The 25,775-nt window shown below is 46.3% G+C and overlaps 2 protein-coding genes and 1 long non-coding RNA gene across 6 annotated transcripts in view; 2 read left to right on the top strand and 1 right to left on the bottom strand.

Moving 5' to 3' along the window:
• Positions 1-2,428: 2,428 nt before the first annotated feature.
• The window catches only part of PRKRIP1 (PRKR interacting protein 1), a 36,921-nt gene continuing 13,574 nt past the window's right edge, over positions 2,429-25,775 (top strand). Inside the window, exons 1-6 of one of the 4 annotated variants that reach the window (XM_055562399.1) lie at positions 2,429-4,055; positions 4,635-4,713; positions 5,522-5,622; positions 9,780-9,891; positions 10,790-10,875; positions 11,606-11,623. In XM_055562399.1, the coding sequence (XP_055418374.1) occupies positions 3,930-4,055; positions 4,635-4,713; positions 5,522-5,622; positions 9,780-9,891; positions 10,790-10,833 (462 nt within the window). In that variant the 5' untranslated portion in view covers positions 2,429-3,929 and the 3' untranslated portion in view covers positions 10,834-10,875; positions 11,606-11,623. Of the gene's footprint in view, positions 4,056-4,634; positions 4,714-5,521; positions 5,623-9,779; positions 9,892-10,789; positions 10,876-11,605; positions 11,674-20,008; positions 20,784-25,775 lie in introns of those variants that run through there. The other 3 variants (XM_055562396.1, XM_055562398.1, XM_055562397.1) reach the window with 3 other exon arrangements.
• ORAI2 (ORAI calcium release-activated calcium modulator 2) overlaps positions 11,633-25,775 on the top strand; it is a 50,271-nt gene continuing 36,128 nt past the window's right edge. Inside the window, exons 1-2 of the mRNA XM_055562394.1 lie at positions 11,633-11,673; positions 15,823-15,916. The gene's annotated coding sequence lies outside the window, so the exon portion shown is untranslated. The remainder of the gene's footprint in view (positions 11,674-15,822; positions 15,917-25,775) is intronic.
• The window catches only part of LOC129637996 (uncharacterized), a 30,767-nt gene continuing 29,026 nt past the window's right edge, over positions 24,035-25,775 (bottom strand). Inside the window, exon 4 of the long non-coding RNA XR_008707659.1 lies at positions 24,035-24,159. This is a non-coding gene — a long non-coding RNA (uncharacterized LOC129637996). The remainder of the gene's footprint in view (positions 24,160-25,775) is intronic.

Genomic DNA, 25,775 nt, shown 5'->3' with positions numbered 1-25,775 from the left:
AGAAGGATGTAGATTCCGGGGAGACGGAGCATGTTTTTATGCTGAAGGAGAGAGTGAGGACCCCGGAAAAAGAAGAAATTGCTGGTGGAGCCAGCTCTGGAGAGTCCTGGGAGACAGGGTGCTGGCCTTGTCAAGGATTCCAGCTCCTGTCCTGTTCACAGATTTGATCTTCATTAGCCCTTAACTCATCCCATTAGATGAGTGTAATAATTCCCATCTTAGAGATGATGAATTAAAACTCAGAAAGGTTGATGACTCACTCAGGGTCAAAAAACTGTAAATGGCAGATCCAGGATTTTTAATTTTTTTTTTTTCATTCAGCTGCACCAGGTCTTAGCTGCAGTATGCAAACCCTTGGTTGTGGCACGTGGGATCTAGTTCCCTGACCCAGGCCCCCTGCATTGGGAGCATAGTCTTAGCCACTGGACCACCAGGAAAGTTCCTAGATCCAGGATTTAAACCCAAGTTTCTGTGTTTCAAGCTTTTGTGGTCTGCATGGCTGCGAGACAGGCTGAAATGTCTCATGGGGTGGGGAGGGTGACATTTCAACCATTGGAGGTGAAGAGGGAACAGCAGATTCAGACTTCATGACTGATGGCCCGTGTTCCTCATGAAGCTGGGTGGGAGGTTCTTGAGGACAGGAGTACAGGCTCTACCGCTCTTTCTGGGGCTGCCAAGGAGCTGGAGGGTACTGAGTCACTTTCCTGGTCCAAGACCATCTTTGCCTGCCAGTGAGACAGAGGTGTCCCCACAAGGAATTCAGCAGGGAGAGTGATCAGGTCCCTCTCGTGGCCCTTTCCCACTCCGCTGCAGCTTCAAGAAACATGGATGCAATATAGAGAGTGTTAGCTGACCCAAGCTGCATGTGGGTACACGCGTGCTCAGTTGCTTCAGTCGTGTCTGACTCTTTGCAACCTCATGGACTGTAGCCTGCCAGGGTCCTCTGTCCATGGGATTCTCCCAGCAAGAATACTGGAGTGGGTTGCCATGCCCTCCTCCAGGGGATCTTCCCGACCCAGGGATCAAACCCTTGTCTCTTAGATCTCCTGCATTGGCAGGTGGGTTCTTTAGCACTAGCACCAGCTGGGAAGCCCATATGCATCAGCACACAGTGGAAAACTTACAAGAAAAGCTCATGCAAGCTCAGCTGCTACTGAGAGCCCCAGTAAGGGAGGGGATGTCCGAGCCTCCCTATCTCACTGTGCTCTGATTGCACCTGAACTTCTGTTCTCTGCATAGGTCTGCCCTGCCCCTGGGTGGTGACCTGTGTGCATGGAATGAGGCCAAAGAAGGAGCCCAAGAATCTTGTCTGGGTGCCAAAGAATCTTGTCTGGGTTCTTTGGGGGCCTTAGGCAACAGAGAAGGGAGAGATGAGGCAGGCTGCAGGGAGGAAGCAGGACCCATTGCATAAAGAATCTTAAACCAACGAATTGGGTTAAGTTGTGGCTTTATGGCATAATAATAATTAAGAACTTTGGCTTTGAGGTCAGACTCATTGTGATTATCCCAGCTCCATCATTTACTGCAAGCTTGGGCAAGTTACTCAATCTCTCTGGGCCCGGTTCTGGTGCCTCAGGGGTCCCCGGAGCTTGTGGGGCTGGGTAAAGCTTTGTTGCCCTCTGGTGGCAGACAGAGAGTGTCACTGAGAGTCTGAGTCCACTCTCGGACAGCTGGTGAGGAGTGAGGATGGACACTCTTTCCTCCCACAGAGCAGACCTCAAATCCGGCTTCAGCATTAGGAGGGTGCCAACTGGAGGGCCCCACCAGGGTCTGCTGAGGAGCCTTGGTCCATCTCTCCATGACTCATGAGGTGACTCAGGCCCTCATAGGCGCCAGCCAAGCTGGGTTTGAGTCTGGGTGACCCTGAGTTGGTCTCTTGCCCCTCTAGGCCCTCTCAGTCCTTATCAGGATGACAAACATGTCAAAACACTCAGACTAGGCTTAGACATTGAGGTTGCTATTACCTACATGCCTTAACTCTCTCTCCCCCACATTTGTCCATTCATTTATTTCATTCACTTAACTTCCAGCCAGCAGCTGTCTGCCAAGCACCAGCTCTGGGCCAGACCCTGAGCTGGGGTATCAGGGACATGGCTGCCCTCTTAGCTCTGTAACTGTCTGTTCATCTACCGTGGTGTGCGCTTTCATTCACGGAGGATCCATTTCTTTACTGAGTGTTCATTCATTCTTTCTCATACTCACTAACTTCCTCATTCACTCATCCATCCATCACTAGGTTATCTCAATTGCATATTCATTCATTCTTTACTTTTTCAGACTCCTTTCCTTCCTCTCTCCCTCATTCCTGTGTTCTGCAAGCATTCTAAAAGCACCACTCTAAGCCAGAATTAGATGCTGGGTTTCTGGCACAACCCTCTCCCCAGACTTCTAGGTAGACAGATGGTGAGGACACCCTGTGATTGCCACATGCCAGCCATCGGGACTCAGAGCAGGGGGAGCACCAAGAAGGGAGCAACTGACTGCCTGGAGGAGGAGGCCGGGTCAGGGCAATCAGAGAAGGCTTCCTAGAGGAGGTAGCATTTAAGCCACATCAAGCAGGGTGTGGGGCTTCCCAGGTGGTACTAGTGGTAAAGAACCCTCCAGCCAGTGTAAGAAATGTAAGAGGTGCTAGTTTGATCCCTGGGTTGGGAAGATCCCCTGAAGGGAGGGCATGGCAACCCACTTCAGTCTTTTTGCCTGGAGAATCCCAGGGACAGAGGAGCCTGGAGGGCTACAATCCATGGGGTTGCAGAGTCAGGCATGACTTAGCAACTAAACAACGAGGAACACACCTGTAGTTGAACAAATTGGGTTTATCGCCTCAGTTTGAGAAGGAAGACTGCATTTACCTCAGTAAGACAGTGTTTAGGGGATTCCCTGGCGGTCCAGTGGTTGGGACTCCACACTAGAGTTTAATCCTTGGTCAGGGAACTAAGAGCCTGCAAGCTGCGCTAATGGCCAAAAAGAAGGGTGGGGAGGTGGTTAAAAAGGCTTAGTATGGAATTTGGGCCTGGGTTAAGTGATTTGGGGGAGGATTTGAGTAAGTGGGCTTTTACTCTGGAATAGATGTTAGGAATCAGGGACAATTTTATGATTGAAAGCCTTAAATATTTAAAGTGGAAGTCTAACCGGATAAAGAAGCAGCGATTACTCGTATTAGTCAGAATGGGGGAAACGTTTGGTCTTTTTCTTGTTCCAACGATATTCTTGTTTTCATCTGACTTTAAACGTGATTACGGAGCAGTCTTGTTTATGCCTTGCGACATCATGGCCCTAGAATGGCTTTGCACGATAGTGGTGTTTAGGAAATTGTCTATGTCCAACAGGAGAATCCCAAGGTCTAGCTGTGAGTGCCAGGCCAGCTCCCAGATGCAAGGGGCAGCGCTCCTGTTTCTCGTAGGAAAGGCCCGTTCACGCGACCGAGGTGTATCTGCTGGGTGCCAGGCGCAGAGTGATTCGAGGCGGACAGAAGAGATACGGCCTCAGTCCTCCGGGAGCCCACACTGACGTCTGTGCTGTCTTAAACAGATCGTCAGCAAAGGCAGAGGGAGTGGACCAGACCCAAGGAACAAAGGCCCGGGGGAGGGAGTGGGGAGTGTCGAGAGAGTTAGCAGGGTGGCGGGCGAAGCCACGACTCGCGCCGGGACTGCAGAGGTCGGCGGGGGCTAGACCCTCGAGCACACAGGGCCACCTCTCCCCAGGAACGTGGGCGTTCGCTGCGCTGATCTGCTCAGAAACAGGGAAAAGAAATCAAGCCGCTTTAATCAAAATAACCCACCCGGGCCTCGAGCTTATGAATATTCAGCAGCCTGCTTCCGGCGGGCAACTCCGCTCCGGCCGCGCCCACCTAGGAGACTGCGGTTGCGTCACTGGCGCGCGACTCTGTCGTCACAGACACGCGCCGCCGCCCGCCTGGGAAGGCAGCTGTCATGGCGAGCTCGGCCGCCTCTTCTGTGAGGCCGCCGAGGCCCAAGAAGGAGCCGCAGGCGCTCATCATCCCCAAGAATGCCGCGGAGGAGCAGAAGCTCAAGTTGGAACGGCTCATGAAGAACCCGGTGAGACGGGGCGCGGGCTGAAGGCCCTCCCGAGTCCCAAACCCCTTCCCTTCCAGCGTCTCTGGGAGCTCGCGGGCCCTCTTCCCCTGTCTCTGAACGCGGGAACTCAGGAGCCAAAGCCCAGGGTCAGCCCTTGGGAAGGAATAGGCGAGCCGAAGACAGCTTTCTGCTGCGGACTGGCTTCCCGTGCTTGAAGACTCTAACTTCGTGTGAAGGGAAGCCTTAGACTGGAAAGATAGAGTCCTTGGGTTAGCACAAGAATTTATTCTAAACAGCATGAACTGTTAGGCATTGGCCGAGAAACCTGGGGGTTGGAGGTCTCCAGTGATAGATAATGACTGACGTTCTGAGTTCTGCCCTGGTAAGTTGAGTTTAGCCCTAACAAGGCTGTGGGCTGTGACAGGACACAGAATATACAGGATGAAGTAAAGCCAGAAGGGAGAAAAGAAACTCAGCGTTGGGTCCAAGAAACAAAGCAGCCTTACTTCACTAGTTCAGTTAAAGGATTTTGGTTGTAAAAGACGTCACTTTGTCAGCCGGTTTATATATAACAAACGCTTTCATGTTTAAATGTTGCAGGATAAAGCAGTTCCAATTCCAGAAAAAATGAGTGAATGGGCACCTCGACCTCCCCCAGAATTTGTCCGAGATGTAATGGGTAATGTCTGTGTGTGTGTGTGTGTGTGTGTGTGTGTGTGTGTAAATACAGTTTTTAAAGTGTAGGTATAAAACCTCTAGTTTTTGTTAATTATATCCCCATGGCGGGGTTGGGTGGGGAGTTCACTGATCCAATGTTTTTCTCTTACAATGAAGGGATATTATTGGTTATGGTTTGGCATTAGAGAATCTTCTTTGTTTTTTAATGATATCTTGTTTTTTTAAAAGTGGAATAGTTTTTATTTTGTTGGGTTGTAAATTAACACAGTTCTAAAGAAGAGTAAAGAGCAGGTGTAAAAAAATTAGAACCACCTGTAGTTCCATGGTTCTACTTGTAACATTTTGATACAGCCTTGGAAACCTCTTTATAGTCAAAACCACTCATGCTTCAGAAAAAATGTTTTTTCAAAAATACGGTTGTTCTACACATCCTATTTGAAACTTACTTTTTTTAGATCATGGCATCTTTTCAACAGTAGAATCCTAGCATATAGTGTGAAATCCTCTGCTCCGGGAGGGGAAAGGTCACAGACTCTCTTTTAGGTTTCTGGTCTCTGAACCTTAATCTGCTTGTTCTGTTAATACTGAGTGGAATTTTTAGGGACTTCACATTCAGCATTCATGCGACAAGTATTTGATGATACCTACAGTACGCCAGCCACTGTGCTAGGTTCTGGGATACAGTGGGGAATAGGGCAAGCTTGATCCCTTCCATCACTTCTGGTATTTGTCTTTGGTCCGCTTTGATTAAGGGTAGCCTGTGTTGGTAACTGGATCTCATCAAGAGCTCTGGACTGTCCTGGCTCTAGGTTCAAGCGCTGGGGCCGGCAGCGGAGAATTCCACGTGTACAGGCATCTGCGCCGGAGAGAGTACCAGCGCCAGGACTACATGGATGCCATGGCTGAGAAGGTTAGTGAGCCAGGAGGCTGGGGTTTAGGCGATGTGCACTGAAACCTGAGGAAAATAAGCAATTGAAGAGTAGATACACCTGGGTGTGGCTTGAGTGAGGGCTGCCTTCTGAAGTCAGCACGTGAAACAGATGGAAAGTAGAGTCCAGGTTACTTCTAGGTCAGACCCAGCATGGCAGGGCGCTCACACTAGGAAGTGAGTGAGGGGAGGGCGTCTGCCAGGTGGTAGAGAACCCAGCGGGGTCCCCTGTCCCCGCCAGGCCATTTGCCATGGAATAGGAGGCAGGCTCTCACATCACTGGAGTTACTATTTCTCTATAATTTTCTCTCCTTTTGGCTGAATGCCTGTAATTTCAGTTAGCTGTGTGTCTGGTGCGAGAACTGTGCTTTCAAGTGTTTTTGCCTCTCTGAGTTTTCTAGCTTTGAGGCTGGCATTTCTTCATGACACATAATAATTGATTAAGAATTGAGAATATCTGTGAGTTTCTGGTGGTCTAGTGGTTAGGATTCAGCACTTTCCCTTCTGTGGCCTGGGTTCAATCCCTGATCTCAGAACTGAGAATCCCACAAGCCTCCAGGGCGGGGCATGGCAAAAATAAATAAAATTTTTAAGTTAAGAATTGAGAATTGCTTTAGAAATTGTATTGTAGAACTCTTAAATTCTCCATTGCTTGATAGGAAAGGACAGAAACCTCTCTCCTATTGCTCTTAAATATTCTCTTGGACATTTCACTTGTGTTCTTTTTGGAATTGGGTTTTGGAGTTATTTTATCCACACCAGGAATCTTGTTTGATTTTATACTAGATTTAAATTGAGTCTGTAACTTAACTTGAATGAGAATGGATGTCAGAGTGTTGAATCATCTTCTCTAGAAACTTTGTCTTTTTTGTTTGTATCTTTTTGTTTCTCTCAGTGATCATCTATGGAGATTTCACGCATGTCTCACTTTTTGTTCAAAGATTTTTTTTTAAGTATTTTGATTGTAGTGATCCTTTACATATTTATTGGCCTGGCCAGAATTGAGTTTGAAAAAGTACCTTTATGATTTTCGAGCGGAATGGGATAATTGCCTTGGTGGTTTTCACCTGGTATTTGTGTGTCCTCCAGCCCTTAACTCGGCCCCCGGCTGTTGGTGGTTCTCCAGCTACTGCTCATCTCCAGTATTTAGTTTCAGGTGACTTGTCACACAGCTTTGCCAGGTCACTGATGGCTTTGCACTGTCAGGAATAGCAAAACTCTCTGTATAGACACTTAGTTCAGTTCAGTCGCTCAGTCATGTCCGACTCTTTGTGACCCCATGGACTGCAGCACGCCAGGCTTCCCTGTCCATCACCAACTCCCGGAGCTTACTCAAACTCATGTCCGTCGAGTCAGTGATGCTATCCAACCTCTGTCAGCCCCTTCTCCCGCCTTCAACCTTTCCTGGCATCAGAGTCTTTTCTAGTGAGTCAGGTCTTCCCATCAGGTGGCCAAAGTATTGGAGTTTCAGCTTCAACATTAGTCCTTCCAATGAACACTCAGGACTGATCTCCTTTAGGATGGACTGGTTGGATCTCCTTGCAGTCCAAGGGACTCTCAAGAGTCTTCTCCAACACCACAGTTCAAAAACATCAATTCTTTGGCACTCAGCTTACTTTATAGTCCCACTCTCACATCCATACATGACTACTGGAAAAACCATTGCCTTGACTAGATGGACCTTTGTTGGCAAAGTAATGTCTCTGCTTTTTAATATGCTGTCTAGGTTGGTCATAACTTTTCCTTCTAAGGAGTAAGCGTCTTTTAATTTCATGGCTGCAGTCACCATCTGCAGTGATTTTGAATCCCCAAAAAATAAAGTCAGCTACTGTTTCCCCATCTATTTGCCATGAAGTGATGGGACCAGATGCCATGATCTTAGTTTTCTGAATGTTGAGCTTTAAGCCAACTTTTTCACTCTCCTCTTTTTACTTTCATCAAGAGCCTTCTTAGTTCTTCACTTTCTGCCATAAGGATGGTGTCATCAGCATATCTGAGGTTATTGATATTTCTTCTGGCAATCTTGATTCTAGCTTGTGCTTCTTCCAGCCCACCATTTCTCATGATGTACTCTGCATATAAGTTAAATAAGCAGGGTGACAATATACAGCCTTGATGTACTCCTTTTCCTATTTGGAACCAGTCTGTTGTTCCATGTCCAGTTCTAACTGTTGCTTCCTGACCTGCATACAGATTTCTCAGGAGGCAGGTCAGGTGATCTGGTATTCCCACCTCTTTCAGAATTGTCCACAGTTTATTGTGATCCACACAGTCAAAAGCTTTGGCATAGTCAATAAAGCAGAAATAGATGTTTTTCTGGCTCTCTCTTCCATTTTTAGTGATGGAGCAGATGTTGGCAATTTGAGCTCTGGTTCCTCTGCCTTTTCTAAAACCAGCCTGAACATTTGGAAGTTCACAGTTCACGTATTGCTGAAGCCTGGCTTGGAGAATTTTGAGCATTACTTGACTAGCGTGTGAGATGAGTGCAACTGTGCAGTAGTTTGAATATTCTTTGGCATTGCCTTTCTTTTGGATTGGAATGAAAACTAATCTTTTCCAGTCCTGTGTGCACTGCTGAGTTTTTCAAATTTGCTGGCGTATTGAGTGCAGCACTTTCACAGCATCATCTTTTAGGATTTGAAATAGCTCCACTGGAATTCCATCACCTCCACTAGCTTTGTTCATAGTGAGGCTTCCTAAGTCCCACTTGACTTCACATTTCAGGTTGTCTGGCTCTAGGTGAGTGATCACACCATCATGATTATCTGGGTCATGAAGATCTTTTTTGTACAGTTCTTCTGTGTATTCTTGCCACTTCTTAATATCTTGACACTAACAGACACTTTTTTTTAAACTACTTTAGAGGGAAGGAGATAGAGCACAGGGGTCTCAAGTGCCATCAGTTGAAATTTTTATGTATTGATTAACAACTCAGAGAAAATGCAGAAAAATGTTTCACAAACCTTGAATCCACATAGTTGCAAACTTAATTGCACATGGTGAAGGACAGGCTCTGAGATTAGAAGGAAAGAGAGATGCAAGAGAATCCTTACCTTCCACATGACTGAGAAGAGTGTCCCCGCTATGGACAGAGCACATCTGACTCCTGCTGGAGCCTCACCAGGGCCAGCAGCCAGCGGGGGCTCTGTCTTGGTCCCTTGGAAAGTGCAGCTGCCTCAGACATTCACAGCTCAGCTTCTAAACAGACCAAGCGCTTTTAGCTTGAAGGCGTTGCTTTCTAGTTGAACTCTAATTGAAGTCAAATCCTGGGAATTCCCTGGCATTCCAGTGAATCAAGCTTAATAGACTTGAACTTTCACTGCCAAGGGCCATGGGTTCAGTCTCTGGTTGGGGCACTAAGATCACACAAGCTGCATAGCACAGACAAAAAAAAAAAAAAAGACGCTGATTCCTTTCTTGGAAGGAGACATTTCTTTTTTATTTCATAATTCTGCTCTGGAAGAGAGTTTCTGTGTCAGTCTCAGCAGAACCACCCAGCCCTGGCAGTGCAGACCAGCAGAGGTGATGAAGCCACCTCTTCCTCTGCTAGCTCCCTTTTTGAACACCCACGCCCTCCCCCGCCCCCAACCTTTATGGCTATAACTACCAGAAGTAGAGGTGACACTCTTTTATCAGAAGATATTTTTATAGTGTTTTCCTGTAGGTTATTGCAGTTCATTGTCCTTCCTAAAGGCTCGGAAAAGGAAGAATTACTATTCCCCCATTTTATAGATGTAGAAACTGAGGCTTAGAAACAGGTATAGCTGCTAGGAAGAAATAATACAAGAGGTGGATATATGTATGTATATATGTAGTCACATATACATACGTAGCACATGTATGTATAAGTAATGGCAGTACATGTTATGCTGCCTTATAATCTGTCCATTAATAACTGTAAGTAGTCAGGACTTAAAAGTTCCATGGTCCCAGCCCTCTGGCCACTCCACCTGGTGAACTCTGGTCACTGTCTCTGAAGGAAAAACACACTCTTGTGTGTCTCCTTACTCTGAGTACTCTTAGTACATTTCTGACAGTTCTAGTCACCGAATCTATGGGAATTTCCCCCACACCAAGCAGTTCTGTGGCACCAGGCGCGTGTCCTACAGTGTAACCGTTCACACACTGCCTACGTGCAGGTGACTTCAGATCTCAAAAGGAGGACTCAGTCCCAGAAGACTGCCTCCCACCTGCAGCTTCAGCGGCCTGCTGCATGTCTCCGTCATCGTCTGTGCTTCTGGCCCACTGGCTGTAAGTCAGGCTTCCATGACCTCCTCCTCAAGGCTCCGTTAATTTGCTTAGAGAGGCTGACAGAACTCAGTAAAGCATCTCACTTACTAGTTTCCAGTGTATTCTGAAAGACTGGAGCTCAGGGAGAGCCGGTGGAAGAAGGTGCAGGGAGAAAGAGTGGAAGCCCTGCACCCCCATGCCCTCACCAGCTCAGGAACTCTCCACACGCACCCTTTGGGATTGGAGGCTTCACTACGTGGACATGGTTAAATCATTTGGCCACTGGTGATTCGTTCAAGCTTCAGCCGCTCTCCGCTCCCTGAAGGTCAAGGAGTCGGGGCAGAAAGTTCCTGTGGCAACCAGCCTTGTTCTTAGGGGCTTTTCCAGAGCCACTCATACACTCCTGTAGTTGAAAGGGGCTGGTTATAAATAACAAAAAATACCCATTTCGTCTTTATTTCTAGAGCTTTATATCTGGAGTTAAGGAAGAAACTGGCAACAAAACTAAATATTATCATAAAAGATCCCCCTGTGGCTCTTAAATAGGAAATTTATAAGAGTTTTAGGAACTCTATGTCCAAAAAGTAGACAAAAATCAAATACATATTTATTTTAAACCACAGTGTAACACTTTGCAAGGCCCTAGTGGAGAAGAGCCAGTAATGCTGCCTCTGCCTTCAGGACGCTCCGTGTGCTCCCTCATGCTCTGCCTCTTCGTTTACTTGAGCGTGAGTGGTATCTTAATGAACTGAGTCACTTCAGCATCAGAGACCTGTATGTTGATTTCCTGCCCCGCCTGTTGGGCAACTTCCTAAAGCGGCCCCAGAGATCTGGCTGTGCCTATAGCACCCCCAGTGGTGTGACTTGTAGCGTTTTCATGCCACGCCAGAGTTTGTCTAAGTGATGTGGTTTTTTGCAGCAAAAATTGGATGCAGAGTTTCAGAAGAGGTTGGAAAGGAATAAAATTGCTGCAGAGGAGCAGACTGCAAAGCGTCGGAAAAAGCGGTGAGAGCTTTGTGGCATCTCATAGCTAGTGAGACTTAGGGCAGGAAATGTAAAAATAGATGGTTGGTGAACAAATCCTTCTTGTGGTCAAAAGTTCACCTGTATGGCCTGTTGAGGTCTTGGGTGTTAAAACCTACAGTGGAGCACCCCAGTAGAGAAATGACTTTTCTTCCTGGGGAGAGATCAGTTCATTTACTGCCCCCCACCCCCAGCTTGCTACAGATTTTCCAAGGCTTGGGGGTCAGCACTTCAGTGATGGCATGGATTTCTGTGTCTCCTCTATGTCTGTATTTTAATGAAAGGTTTAGTTAGTTGCTATGAGCAAACTTCACAGTTAGCCTCTCCCCGAAAGGAGGACCTGTAACCTCCCTAAGTGACTACATACAGGCTGCATGTGTGTCTGTATCTTAATAAACGCTCCCTCAACTGTTAGAGAGGTGAGCAGGATTCTAAAAGTAGTCCCTAAATATCTTGGAATGAAAAAGTATCGCTGGTAGCAGTATCTCTGGATTGCTTTAATCACCTCAGGACTGCAAAGAATTTGATCTTGATTCATGAAGGACACAGGTTGATGATGTTGGAGTAGCAGAGTCATGAGGACGTACTTCCTTCATTTTATTGTAGCATTTGTGTAGGGTCTAAGTTGCTGAAGGTTCCATAAGTAGATGTTTAGTTTCTAAAATAGAAAATGGGTGGTTAAAGAATTCATGTATTTATTTTACATTTGTAGCCAGAAGTTGAAAGAGAAGAAATTACTGGCAAAGAAGAGGAAACTTGAACAGAAGAAACAAAGTGAAGGTGAGTGGTGCCCCCTTTCCTTTTGTGGCCCTTCTCAGCGTTGATCACGGTGGTTGACCTGTCAAGACTGAGGTTTTAGAGTTTGGAGCTGGTTGGCTGGCCTCTAAAGAGATGAGGGCTTGTTTCTGTTAGTTTTGACTCATTTAGTTTTCAAGTGTCAGAAAGGCAAGCTGGTTTAAGGAAAAAAGGAAAGATACTGGCTCGTGTTTAGTCCAGGACAGACCTCCTTTCAGGCCTGGCTTGTAAAGGAGCGCTGATGTTACTGGCATTTACTATCTCTTTCTGTCCCCTGGCTCCCCGTCCTCAGAGGGGATCGTTTCCTCCTGATGGTTCTAAGGTAGCTGTGGCTGCTCCAGGCTGCACCCTGGCTCATTCTTGTCCAGCAGGAAAGACTGAGGGGGATGTCTCCAGCAAAAGTGTTTTTGTGTCTCTCTGGTTCTCATTGAGTCATTTGGCAAGTCAGTTAAGAATGCTTTTGGCTACAAGAAATAGAAAACTCAACTAGCAGTAGTTAAGCAAAAAGGAGTTGTTTTTTCTCACATAGCAAGAAATCTGGTGGTAGTGTGGTTGAGCAGGTCAGTACTGTCAAGCTCAGGATCTCTGCCGTTCTTTTGACCTTGATCCCGGGGGCATGAGGTGGCTGCTGCAGTTCCTGGAATCATACTTAGGTTTAAAGCAGAAAGAAGAGGGAAAAGAAGTGGCATTGTCTGGTTTTGTTTTTGTAACTGGAGAGCATCTGATCCCCCAGAAGTGCCCATCAGGTATTATTTATATCTCATTGGTCAGTACCAGGTCACATGATATCATCAGGCTAGATGAATAGAAAGCAGAACTGCCACAACTGTCCTTAACCTATCGCGATCCATGGTACATTGCCACCCTAGGCAGAATTGAGGTTTTGTTACAAGGAGTAATAGGGGGCGAGTAATGCGTCAGTATTCCACAGTCCTGCCTACTTCTGAACCCTTCACAAGGCCAGCGGTGTCAGTCACTCCTTTTGGAGCCCCTGGGCTGAGAATCAGAGAGAGGTCCCAGATGGGAAGGATCAAGGAGGCTAAGAGACCCAGAAAATGACAACTGATCACCACATTACTGAATTGGGGGGTATACTATGATTGACTAGACACGTTTCCTGATTGGACAGTTGTGATTTTTGTTCTCAAGATAAAATCAGACCTTCGTTGACATACTGAAATATCAGCCCCTTCTAGGACCCGTTTTCTTATGAGTTGTAAATGTGCTATGATGGGCTTCCCTGGAGGCTCAGTTCATTAAGCATCTGCCTGCAATGTGGGAGACCCAGGTTCAGTCCCTGGGTGGGGAAGATCCCCTGGAGAAGGAAATGGCAACCCACTCCAGTATTCTTGCCTGGAGAATCCCATGGACAGAGGAGCCTGGTGGGGCACAGCCCATGGGGTCACAGAGTCAGACAAGTTAGTGACTAAGTCTCCACCATGGGACACACTATGTATGACATGATTTTAGCCTGCTGCCCATTTCTGAGAAGAAATTATTTTACAGTGCCTAATTGTGATGGCTCGGACCTCATCCCTCAAATAAACCGCCTCATCAGTCCCCTGTCCTTCTCCAGCCCTACACACAGAGGAATGTGGGCGTACTTGGTCCGAGGCCAGGAGGGTTGGGCACAGGTGCCCGTCTCATGTTCTGTTGAAGAAGGTACTATGGCTTGGACCCCAGTACATTGAGACATAGAAAGGTCTCCTTGGCTCTGGGTAATCTGGCCTTCCCTCCCCAGGACTTGTTGTTTTTGCTGCTTGTTGTCTTTACTGCTATTTATGTGTTCAGTGAGTTTCCTGAACTAACTCTCTAACTACTAACAAAGCTTATATTCTTTGTTGTGTGTGGCAGCTAAAGTCTTTGCTAGGTTAGCTTAGTGGTCAGCTGAATATTAGAGATTTCCTGAAATGCTTTGAACCAGTAAGTCTCCTGATACTTGCCAAGGGCCTGTGCTGTGTGTGGTGGAGCATGCCTTCAGCATTCTGGCAGGCAGTTTACAGCTTTGCCTTAGCCTCCACCTCCTTGCACAGAGCCTCAAGGTTAGCCAGAGGTGAGATTAGGGCCGTCGCTTGTCTGTCTTAGACTTGTGCACAGCTGTGCACACGCATGTAGCCTTCTAGATTACCAGCCTTTCCTCTCTCACTTTTGGTCCATTTCTTGTTTGTTTAAACTGTTACCACTGCCTCTGGCAGCTGTGATGTTAAACAGTAGCCACTGATGGTTTCTGACAAATACCTTGGGGAAAGGCTGTTCTCACTGAGTCAGTTTGAATAAAGCAAGCTTTGGGAGTGGAAGTTTCCAGGGAGCTGCCAGACAGGTCAGATAGGGACAGTGCTCTGGGTATGGGACTTTGGAGGCACTCCCACCAGGGGCTACTCGTGGCTTTTCACAGCTACTGCGATTAGGAGGCTGTTGATTGAGCGGCTTCCTTGGATCTGGGGAGAAGCAGTAGGGAACAGGACAAGTTAAAACAACCACAAAGCTTGCTGTTCTTAACAAAATTCAGCCATTTTTTAATCAAACCATCCAGGGAACATTTCTAGAGTTCTGAAAAGGCTGCTTCTGACGATTGTTGTCAGTGTTCTCAACAACACTGCTACTTTCATGGAGGAGCAGATTTTAAGAGGTCCCTTCTGAAAGTGCTACCATCTCTCTAAATTTTAACCTGTCTGTATTTGAAATATGTTTCCTGTAGATATCAGATATGTGGGTCATGTTTTCATCCATTCTGACAGTCTCTGTCTTTCTGATAATGTTTGATTTTAGGGCCGCTGCTTTAGTTCTCTTTGTTTGTTTGTTTCTGTTTCTCCTGCCATCTTTTGGATCTATTTGAACGTTATTCTATCTCTCGTGTTTTTAACTATTTCCCTTTTTACACCCTTTTAGTTTTTCCTCTAGAGCTTACTCTATTCATTCTGCTTTCACAGTCTACTTAAAATCAGCATTTCACCACTTTAAGTAGAATGTAGATATTTTTCATCACATAGATCCCTTTAATCCCTATATTACAGTTGTCTTAGGTATTATATCTCCATACACTGAAAACCCCTTCAGATAACGTTACTTTTTTTTAAGTTGACATGTAGTTGACTTACAATATTATTTCAGTTTCAGGTGGACAACATAGTGACTGGATATCATCATAGGTTTTGCACCATACAGTTATTATATCATCTTTGGTTATATTTCCTACACCATTCATTACATCCTGTGACTTATTTATTATGTGACTGTACCTCTTTGTATCCCTTCACCTGTCTTGCCCTTTCCTCCATCCTCCTCCCCTCTGGCATCCACTAGTTTTTTCTCTGGATCAGTGGAGTCTGTTTCTGGTTTAAGCAGATTTTTAGATTCCACATATAAGTGAAAACATGCAGTATTTGTCTTTCTTCATCTGACTTATTTCACTTAGCATAATACCCTCTAGGTTCTTCCATGTTCTTGCAAATGGCAAAATTTCATTCCTTTTTTATGGCTGAGTAATCTCTCTCTCTCTCTCTGTGCGCACATGCACACATCTTTATTCGTCTGTCAGTGGACACCTAGGTTGCGTCCATATCCTGGCTTTGTGAATAATGGTGCATTGAACGTTGGGATGCGTATATCATTTTGAACTAGTGTTTTCATTTTCTTCAGATAAATACCCAGAAGTGAAATTGCTGGTCATGCAGCAGTTCTGTTTTTATGAAGCAGAGCTATTTTTATTACTATCTTTTATTTTCAATTATCAAATATATTTCAGACTCAAGAGGAGAATACTCTTGAATAGTGACCAGATAGCATTTCTGTTGCTTTCTTCTTTGTTCCTCACGTTCCAGACTTTCTGTCAGTCTGTCTTTCTGTCTTCTTTCCCTTCTGTCAGAAGAACTCCCTGTAAGTCATTCAGTGAGAATAGGTCTGCTGGCTGTGAATTATCTTAGCTGTTCTTCATAGGTGTCTGTCTTTGTTTCACCCTTGTTCCCATGGGGACATTCTCACTGGATAAGAATATTGGGTTGGCAGGTGTTTATTTCAGTACTTTTGAAATGCTGCTCCATTTCCTCTGGCCTCCATTTCTAATTTAAAAAAAAAAGTAGTTATTCAGATTGTTTCCTATCATTGTTTTTCCCTGGCTGCTTTCACGATCTTTAGGTGTCAGGAATTTGATTACGATGTGTGTGCACATGGATTTCCTTGGGTTTGTCCTGGAGTTGGTTTGGAGTTCACTGAGCTAGATGAATCATTGGTAAGCACGTGTCTTTGTCAAATTTGGGATTTTTTTCCAGCCTTTTTTTTTTTGCTTTGTTCATATTGGATAATTCCTGTTGATCTGACCTTGAGCTGTCTCTTCCCTGTGTCATTTCCAATCCACTATTGAGTCAATCTGGTGAATTATGTTTTTCAGAAAAGTTTTTGTTTCCATTCGATTCTTTATACTTTTTCTTTGCTGCAATTTTCTATCTTTCCATTTGTTTCAAGATTCTTCATTCTTCCTGGAAGAATATCTCAGTAGCTACTTTGAAGTGCTTGGTAGTTCCAACATCTGGGCTATCTTGACATTAGCATTTGTTGATTGTCTTTCCCTGCAAGTTGAGATTTTCCTGATTCTCCACATACTGAGTAGTTTTCTGTGGCTCCTGGACATTTTGAATCTCATGAGACTCTGATATTGCTGATGTTTGTTTTAGCAGACAGTCATCCTGGTTGTGTTCAGGACACAGGTTCTTATCGGCCTCCTGTAGATTGTGGCTCCAGGAACCAGGGTTTTTAAAGCTTTTGCTGTGCTCTCCAGACGTGTCCTGCGGGTGCCACCCAGTGGCCAGTCAGGGTTGAGTTGCGTTCGGTTCTCCAAGTGCTCGGCATGATTAGGGCCAGATCCAGGCATGCGCTGTCAGGGCGACCCCAGGAGTTCATAAACGACTTTATGATGTCTCTTCTAATCTCTCTGTGGCCTCCCCGGTAGTTCCTGGTTTCCTGGAGCTCCCGTTTTCAGATCTCCAGCCAGAAAGTCAGAGCTCTAGTTACCTACTCTGCCACACGCTCCGTACAGTTGCCCCTGCATCCAGGGCTGTGGTGGGAGGACGAGGAAGAAAAGGAACAGTTTGCCTGGCCATCTCAGGACCACGGCTCCCCAATCAGAGAGAAAGGCTCCCCTCCTTCCAGGTTTTTGTGCAGCAAGCCCCCACCGCCGCTACAGTCGCTGCGGCCCTCCTGCTGCTGGCAGAGAGAAAAGACAGAAGCGTTTCCCCTCCCTCTGAACATTGGGAACCCACTTTCTTACTCCTTGAACCGGAACTCGAAGGCTTCTCTCCAAACTCGGTCTGTGCCCAGCCTCTGCTTCTGTGTATTGGGTCGCCCCAAGTCCAGGCTGAGGGATACTGGAGAGTAGAAAGAAAAAAACAGGAAATGCAGTAACTGTTCCAGTGGCACTTTGTATTCCGGTGTCTTCTCCCTTTCTGCTTATCTTTTAGAGTCCATGCCTTCTGTCCTGGTGCTATAAGCAGTGTTCAGTGGAGAAACAGTCAAATGTGCTTGCTCTGCGTTACCTGGAACCCACCCTCCATTTGTTTTGGGGAGTGTGGTTTTTTTTCTTTTTTGGTTGTGCTGGGTCTTCGTTGCTGTGCATGAGCTTTCTCCAGCTGCGGTCAATGGGGACAGCTCTCCAGTTGCGGTGCACCGGCTTCTCACCGTGGTGGCTTCTCTTACAGTGCGCGGGCTCAGGAGTTGTGGCGCACAGGCTCCGGAGTTGTGGTGCGTGAGCTTAGCTGCTCTGCAGCATGTGTTGTCTTCCTGGACCAGGGATCTAACCAGTGTTCCCTGCAGGCAGGGCAGACTCTTAACCGGTAGACCACCACGGAAGCCCTATTTGGTTTTTTGAATCCACTTAAAGGACTTGACATTTAGCTCTTGCACATTTCAGCTTGGTGTTACCGGCTCTGTTGGTTCAGGTCTCCACAGTCCTTTTGAATTCTGATTCTGGGAATCAGCATGTTACCATGTCTTTCTGGTGTTGTGATGGATAGTTTTCATAAACATGCCTCCTTTCTGTCATTGGTAAAAATGCTGAGCCATCCAGACTGGGCCATGGAGCTCCATCTAGGCTGGCATGGACCTGTTCACTGAAACCCTGCTGCTGCTGCTAAGTCGTGTCAGTCATGTCCGACTCGGTGCGACCCCATAGATGGCAGCCCACCAGGCTCTGCCGTCCCTGGGATTCCCCAGGCAAGAACACTGGAGTGGGTTGCCATTTCCTTCTCCAATGCATGAAAGTGAAAAGTGAAAGTGAAGTCGCTCAGTCGTGTCCGACTCTTAGTGACCCCATGGACTACAGCCCACCAGGCTCCTCCATCCATGGGATTTTCCAGGCAAGAATACTGGAGTGGGGTGCCATTGTTATTCTCCAGCCAAGAATCAGCCAGAAGAATCACCCTCTTCTTTGATCTGACCCACAGAGGTGAGATAGGAAACTGAGAGGTCCTTGAGGTCATGGAGCAAGCATGGCATCTGTAGGGTCTTAGCTCAGCGCTCTCTCTGGCTCACCTTGACCTCAAGCATCTCTTTGAGCAGATTTTTCCCCCCCTTAAAATGTAAAATGATAAGCTCTCCCTAGATCTAAAATTCCACAACTTGGTATCTTTGCCGCATGCCTTGCTGTAATGAAGATACACCATCTTGGGGGGGGGGGGGTTGGGGGGGAGGGGTTCCCTCCCCTGTAAATCCAAGAACCCTTTCAGAGCAAGAAACTGAGGTTACCTTGCTCTGAGTTTGTATTTATTGAACCTGTGATGGGTCTGCAGAATCAGAGTAACTTTTTAGTAATCAGTTGTAGAATTGGAGAGAGGTGGCAGTGTCCCAGAGCTGAGATTTCTTAAACCCCCTTTTCTCGCCGCGCACTCACCTTAGGTTCATGTTACCGCAGTTTCCAGTCCCTTTTCTTTCGTTTGCCCGAGGCTGTGACGGGTCTCAGAGGTGAATGACTGCACCCAGGGTGTCTGCCCTGATTAAAATGGCTCTGGGTCTCCCCCGTCCTGAGCTTCCCTTCTCTCAAAAGGATAAATGTTCTCACCACGTCGCATCATAGTAGTGCAGTGTTTTTTCAGACTGAGGGTTGTGATCCTTTACTTACTGGGGCATGAAGTTAGCTTAGAAGTTACAGATTTTTTTTTTTTTTCAAACATGCATACGACAGACTAGAAAACATCAGAATACCTCACATCCTGGAGTAACTATTTAGTGAAATTTTCTTTTCGGTTTCTAGGTAGGCTGTGGGCCGCAGTCAGGCTTGAAACTCATTGTTATGATACATGAGCCCCACTCTTCCTGTGCAGTTCGCACCTGTACATATTTTTGAAATGACGAGTAATAATGCATGGCTGTATATGCTTCTCACCAAACGAACAGGCAGAGTGTTCTGGGGATAACTTCCTAAAGGGGGTTGTGTGCCTTTCCTGCACCTCTCAGTTCCTTGCTTATTTTTCATTTTCTGAGCGGGAAAGGAGGATTTCTAGGTGGTTGGAATTAATAAATCTAATGTGGTGATACTCAGTTCCGCCACAAGGTGGCCTCAGTGCGCCTCTGGGTTCTTGATGGACTTGGCGCTAAAGCCCTTGAGCTTCTTGGCTCCTCTCCAATCAGTGGTGAGGGGCGGCTGGCTAGGAGTTCTGGTTCTGTTGCTGGAAAGGAAATATCCCGGCTTGTTGTCCGTGCCGGTTTAGTGAAGTGAGAGTTGTCAGAATGATACCACAGGATGGCGTTAAGCCAGTCTGGATTATTAAAACCCAATCCCCAAACAGTATATTCTAACACCAGTGTTAATCATGAGACTGGCTCACCTACCAGAGAAACCTTAAGGTGATGTGTTACTAAGTACCTCAAGGGCAGTTTCTCCAGGGTTGGTGGGGGGGGGGGAAGCAGGTGAGGGAGATAAAGTGGTATAGACGTTCACTTACAAAATAAATGAGTCACAGCTGTGAAATGCGTAGTGTGGGGAATATCATCAGGAACGTTAATATCTTTGGTGTCAGATGACAGCTGGACTTATCATGGTGATCATTTTGAAACATACAGAAATAGTGAATCACTGTTGTATACCAGGAACCAAAATAGTACTGATACTTCAAAAACATTCCTGGAAAAATAGATCAGATCTGTGGCTGCAGAGGTCAGGAGAAAGGAGAATTAGATGAAGGTAGTCAGAAGGAACAAACTTCTGGTTACACAATAAATATACAACATGATAAAGATAATACTACTGTACATTATAAATGAAAGTTAACAGACTTCTCTGCAAAAGGAAAAAAAATTTTTTTTCTATTTCTTTAACATTATTGAGAGACAGATGTTCACTGGACCTGTCGTGATTATTTCAAAACTGGGGTGGAAGGAGCAGTTTATCAGCCTCAGCACTGTGGACACTCGGCCAGATGCTCTGAGGGACGGTGTCCTGTCCACTGTAGGGTATTTAAGAGCATCCTGGCTTCTACCCCCAGATGCCAGCAGCGCCCGCCCTCCCCTCCGTCATCGACAAAAAGAAATGTCTCCAGACCTTTGCCGAGTGTCTTCCCCATGGGGGAGAGGGACAGAAGTGTCCCCAGGTAATACCACTCCTATTTCAGCTGGCATCTGGTGTTGGGAAGACACTCGGTTTATGTTTTGGATCGAAGTGTTTGAGTGCCACAGTTCTTACCCCTGCTCTCTATACTGGGAAACCGTGCGTATCCTTTGTGTCTTCTGAGAGTAAAGGTAATACAGGATCACGTTAGAAATGTTTAGAATACGCAGGAAAGAAAAAAGTCAAAAATTAAAAATTATCCGTAATTCTTACTTAAAAATATCACTTTAACATTCTCATGACGTTTATTTCAATATTTATCATATAAACTTATTTACATAATTATCATATTTGTAGTTGTCCTTTTATCATATTTCATTGTATCACAGATATTATTCCATGTTCTTATAATTCCATGGTGCAAGGAGGGATTTTTTTTTTCCAGTCTGTTCATTCATCTATTGTCTTGGGTTTTTGTTTGTTTTGCTTTCATTAAAGTTAACATCAGCCTCAATTACACTCAGTGGCATTTTACCTAGTATTCTTACAGTCTTGTGAATAAAATCTCAGATACCTAGATTGTACAATCGTCTGTAAACAGTAGTGTAAGAATAATGGGAAAGGTCAAGAATCATCATCCTAATAGACCACCTTTCTTTCTGTCCACTTTCTTCTTCTTTTTACATGTTTGTTTGACGGTGTTGGGTCTTCGCTGCGGCGTGCAGGGCCCTCCATGGCAGCGCGGGCTCAGCGTCGCGTTGCTGGTGCGCAGTTGCCCTGAGGTGTGTGGGGTCTTAGTTCCCCGGCGAAGGATGAAGCCCGCGTCCCCCACACTGCAGGGCGGATTCCAGCCTCTGGACCCCCAGGGACGTCCCTGTCCGTTTTGTTTTAATCCCACCATGTGAGCATATCACGTATATTAGTTATAATTGTAGTGTATGAACATGTTCCCGTTTGCTTACTTTTATTTAACATTATAAGACTTCTTGTCCTTCATAACTTTTTCAGTGACTGATCATATCCAGCAAGTGACATGCCATGATATACCTAACACTTTCCTTTTGTTAGACATTAGACTGATTCCAGTTTTTCTCTTCTTTAGAAGATATTTTAGTGAATTTATGAACCTGTCTCCCTTCTCCCTTTCTGGGTAAAATTCCAGCAGTGGCAATTATTAGATCACAGAATATAAAAAGAGTTTTTGGCTCTTGAAATGTATTGCCAGTTTCTTTTCCAAAGAAGTAGTACCAGTTTTTACAGCCATCAGCGATGTGCAGTGATGTACATTTTACCATATTAAAAAAAAACTTACAAAAATATAGATCCAGATCTGGCAGGACTGTGGTAGCAGCCTCCATGCTCTTCCCACCCACCCTGAACAGCCTCCAAAGCTCTCTCTCAAACAGGCTGGATTGTCATTTGTTCTCCTGCACTTTCCTGATGGCTCAGACAGTAAGGAGTCTGCCCGCAATACCAGAGACCCAGGTTGAATCTGTGGGTTGGGAAGATCCCCTGGAGAAGGAAATGGCAACCCATTGCAGTATTCTTGCATGGAAAATCCCATGGATGGAGGAGCCTGGCAGGCCCCAGTCCATGGGGTCACAAAGAGTTGGACAGGACTGAGCGGCCCCACTCTTTCTTGTAAGTCCTTAGCATTCATTGAACATTTACTTTGTAGCCCCAGTTCTAAGTGCTCTGCAGGTATTAACAAAATCCTCACAGCAGCCCTATGGCTATCCCCATTTTACAGTTGAGGGGCCTGAGGGACCAGGCAGTAATGGGCGCCCACAGAGCACGCAGCTAATCCCAGACAGTGTATCCCCACTGGCCTCGTGCTGACCCCCGAGGTGACTGTGATTGAGCCCTAGCCAGCAGCCCTGCACGCCCACCCTCTCCGGTCTCCCTGCCCTTGTTCTCTGACCTCGGCTCCCTTCCACGTGTCCTCTGCTCACCAAGCGTCTGTCACCTCCTCTCTGCTCTGCTCCTGCGCAGGCCTCTGTGCTTTCTTTCTTTCTCGTGCTCCCAACTCCCCGTCTGCCCAGAAAGCTTCTGCTCACCTTGCACCTTCCTTTCCTTGTAAGACCTTCCCTACTGTTCCTCCCCACCCCAGCCTCCCGCTTTGCTCCCACAGGGTTTGCTTATGGAATCTGCTAAATCACATAATGTGTTTATTCAGTCGCAGCCTCAGTTCCCTGAGGGTAAGCAGTGTCTTTTAAGAAAAATAATAACAAGCTTGGTTTTAGAATGATTTTAGATTTACATAAACACTGCGAAGATCGTATAGTACAAAGAATTCCCGTGTGCCCACTTTCCCGTTGTTAACATCTTAAGTTAATGTGGTTCATTCATCACAGTTCATGAACCAGTCGTTACACGTAGTAGCTAAAGTCCATACTCCCTGTTTCCTTACTTTTTACCTAGTGCCTTTTTCTTGTTCCAGAATCCCATGCAGGGCGTCACACTACATTTAATCATCATGTGCGCTCTGACAGTTCCCCAGACTTTGTTTTGATGACCTTGAGAGTTTCAAGGGTCAGGTGTTCCGTAGAATGTCCCTCGGTTGGGATTTGTCTGGCGTTTTTCTCATGAGTTAGTTATTTGGAGGAAGAAGACCACAGAGATAAGGTTCCATTCTCTCGTCAGGGCTGGATGCTTATCAGGAGGACTTGTCACTGTTGATCCTGCCCCTGATGCCCTCCTCAGGCAGTCTCGTCAGGGTCCTCTACTGGACGGCGACTCTTTGCTTCCCCTTCCCATGCTGTACCCTTTGGAAAGAAGTCGCCCTGCACGACCCACACATAAGGGGTGGGGGTTACGCAGCCTCTCCACGAGGGCAGAGGCGCTGCATCAGCTGTTTGAAATAATGCATGGATTTGTCTGGTCCTCATTTTCTTTGTAACTGTGGACTCTGAGATGCCTATTTTCTACTCTTAAGTTTAATCCAATACAACTTTATTTTCTTGCTCAGATTGTTCCAGCTTTGCTCACTGGGGGCTCTTTCATATAGCACCTGTCCCTTTCACAGACTCCCATTATTGGTGGAGTTGGGGGGTTTGTTTTGTTTGCAACAGCACTTCCTACTTCCTGGTACTACAGGCTAGTCCAGACTTGTCTTACGTCTTTTCAGCCGCTAACCTAGGATTCAGCCATTCCTCCGAATCCCATTTCTTTTCATTGGAGAATGAAATAATTTTGTTGAAGAGCCAAACGACTGCGTTGGGTCTTAGTTGTGCACCAGATCCCTAAGTTTCTCGTCTCCGAGAGAGATACTTCTAGGCTCCGACAGCCTGTCTCCCGCGTGCAGGAACCAGTTGTGTTTAGAGCTTGTCAGCCACAAGGGGTGCTTTGAGCTCTCCTCAGCCAGTCAGCATCTCGGGCATCCAGACCCCACATTCCCCAGACACCCAGATTAATGGGTGTTTTACTCGGTTTTTTCCTCCAACAGTTAACAGAAGTTTAACAAAAGTGTTCAGTGATAAAATGTACACAACCCAATTTTATAGTGAAATGCAGGGGAGGGGGGCATGCGGACACCGTTGAATCCCTGATGAGCACAGCCATCGTTCGTACTGGATCCCAGGCTGCGACAGGATGATGTCTCCTCACGCTGCCACCACTCCAGTAGGGTTCTGTTGCCCACCAGCAGCCATCGCCACGCTCACCTATCACAAGATTCGTAAAGGATCAGATCCCCACAGCATTCCTTGGACATGTCCGCCACCATTTAATTTCAGCAATAACTTCTTATCCATACATCTCTTCAACTCGGGAGGGTGAGTCTTGCTCATGCTGTCTACTTGGTGAGCTCAAAGACGTCTCCAACTGTCTGGTCCCTTTAAGATCAGAATTCAAGATGAAAGTCTGTGCACTTGTCCTGCCTGTTCAGACCTCTTTGGATATGGTTGGTGGTTCTCAGGCTTGAGGCCAACCTGTGATGACTAAGTTACAAAACAAAACAAATAATCAGCAGCTGCACCCTGGGAGCACAGGTCCTAGAGCAGAGCTCCCCAGCTGGTAAATGGGGAATGTGTACACGTGGCAGAGACCCCGATCGCCTTGCCTTCAGGGTGGAGACTGAGTGCCCACAACCTCAGGCCAGTGCTCAGGGAGCACTGCCTGAGGAGTCCAGGGAGCTCAGAGCTATGTGTCTGGTCCATCTCTAGTTTTCCACTTGGTCTCTGCATAGCGTGTGTTTTTCTTTCTTTCTCCCCTTCCCTGCCCCCCCCCCTTTTTTTTTTTACAATTTTGGTAAAATACACACAACACAAGATTCACCATCGGTACAGTTCAGTGGCACTAAATACATTCAGGCTGTCATGCAACCATTATCACCATCATCTACTCCCATAACTCTCTTCATTTTGTAAAACAAAACCTGTGTTTTGAAACAGCAGTTCCCCGTTCCCCGCTCCTCCCAGTGCCTGGCAGCCACCTGTCTCCTTTTCCATCTCCAAATCTGGTGCCCTCAGGACCTCCTGTAACATAGAGCATTCGTCATCCTGTGACTCCCGTTTGACTCAGCATAACGTCCTCAGGGTTCATCCCCGCTGCAGCCCCCGTCAGAACTGTTTTCCTTTTTCAGGCCAAATCACTGCACTGTGTGAACAGGCCACATTCTCCTTGTCCATTCAGCATGCTCACCGTTACGCTTGCACCTCGTTTTTCTTACTTTGTATTGGGGTGTAGTAGCTTCACAGTGTTGTGTTGGTGTCGGGTGTACAGCAGAGGTTCAGTTGTACGTATATCCTTTTCCAGATTCTTTTCCCATCTAGGTTATGTGTTTATCTCGGCTGCCCTGGCCTCTTGCTCTGTGTGGCTTTTGCTAGCTGTGGTGAGGGGCCTCCCATTGCAGTGGTTCTCGTGCTGTGGAGCGGCGGCTCTAGGTGCACGGGCTTCAGTAGTTGTGGCAAAAGGGCTTAGCTGCTCCGGGACGTGTGGGATCCTCCCCGATCAGGGATCAGACCTGTGTCCCCTGCCCTGGCAGGCAGATTCTTGTCCACTGCACCATCAGGGAAGCCCTCATGTAGGTCATTGCAGAGTACTGAGTAGAGTTCTCTGCGCTGTACAGAAGGTCCTTGTTGATTATCTGTTAATGTAGCAGTGTGTGTATGTAATTGATCCCTCCCTGACACTTCCCCATACCATACCTTTGTTTTCTAAGTCTCTGAGTCTGTTTCTGTTTAGTAAATAAGTTCATTGTGTCGTTTTTTTAGATTACACATGTAAGTGATACCATAGATGTTTGTCTTAGTTGTTCACCTCAGTCCATCCATGTTGCTGCAAAGGGCTGTATTTCGTTCTTTTCTATGACTGTCACCTCAACTTTCTATGACTGTCACTTCAAGTTTCGTCTCCATTTCCCTATGCATTTTTGCAGGCAAGGTAGGCAGAGGCTTGAAAGTCACATATCCAGGTTGGAATCATAGGTCCTGGTTTTACCGATTGGGAGACCTCGATTAGCAAATTACTTAAGCTCTCTGAGCTTGATTCCTCATGTGTAAAATGGATATAGAGGAGCGTTACTCATCTCATAGACCGTTGTTAGAATTAAACG

This window comes from Bubalus kerabau, chromosome 23 (assembly GCF_029407905.1).
Source record: "Bubalus kerabau isolate K-KA32 ecotype Philippines breed swamp buffalo chromosome 23, PCC_UOA_SB_1v2, whole genome shotgun sequence".
Lineage (NCBI taxonomy): Eukaryota > Metazoa > Chordata > Mammalia > Artiodactyla > Bovidae > Bubalus > Bubalus kerabau.
This window is presented reverse-complemented; position numbering and strand designations above follow the sequence as displayed.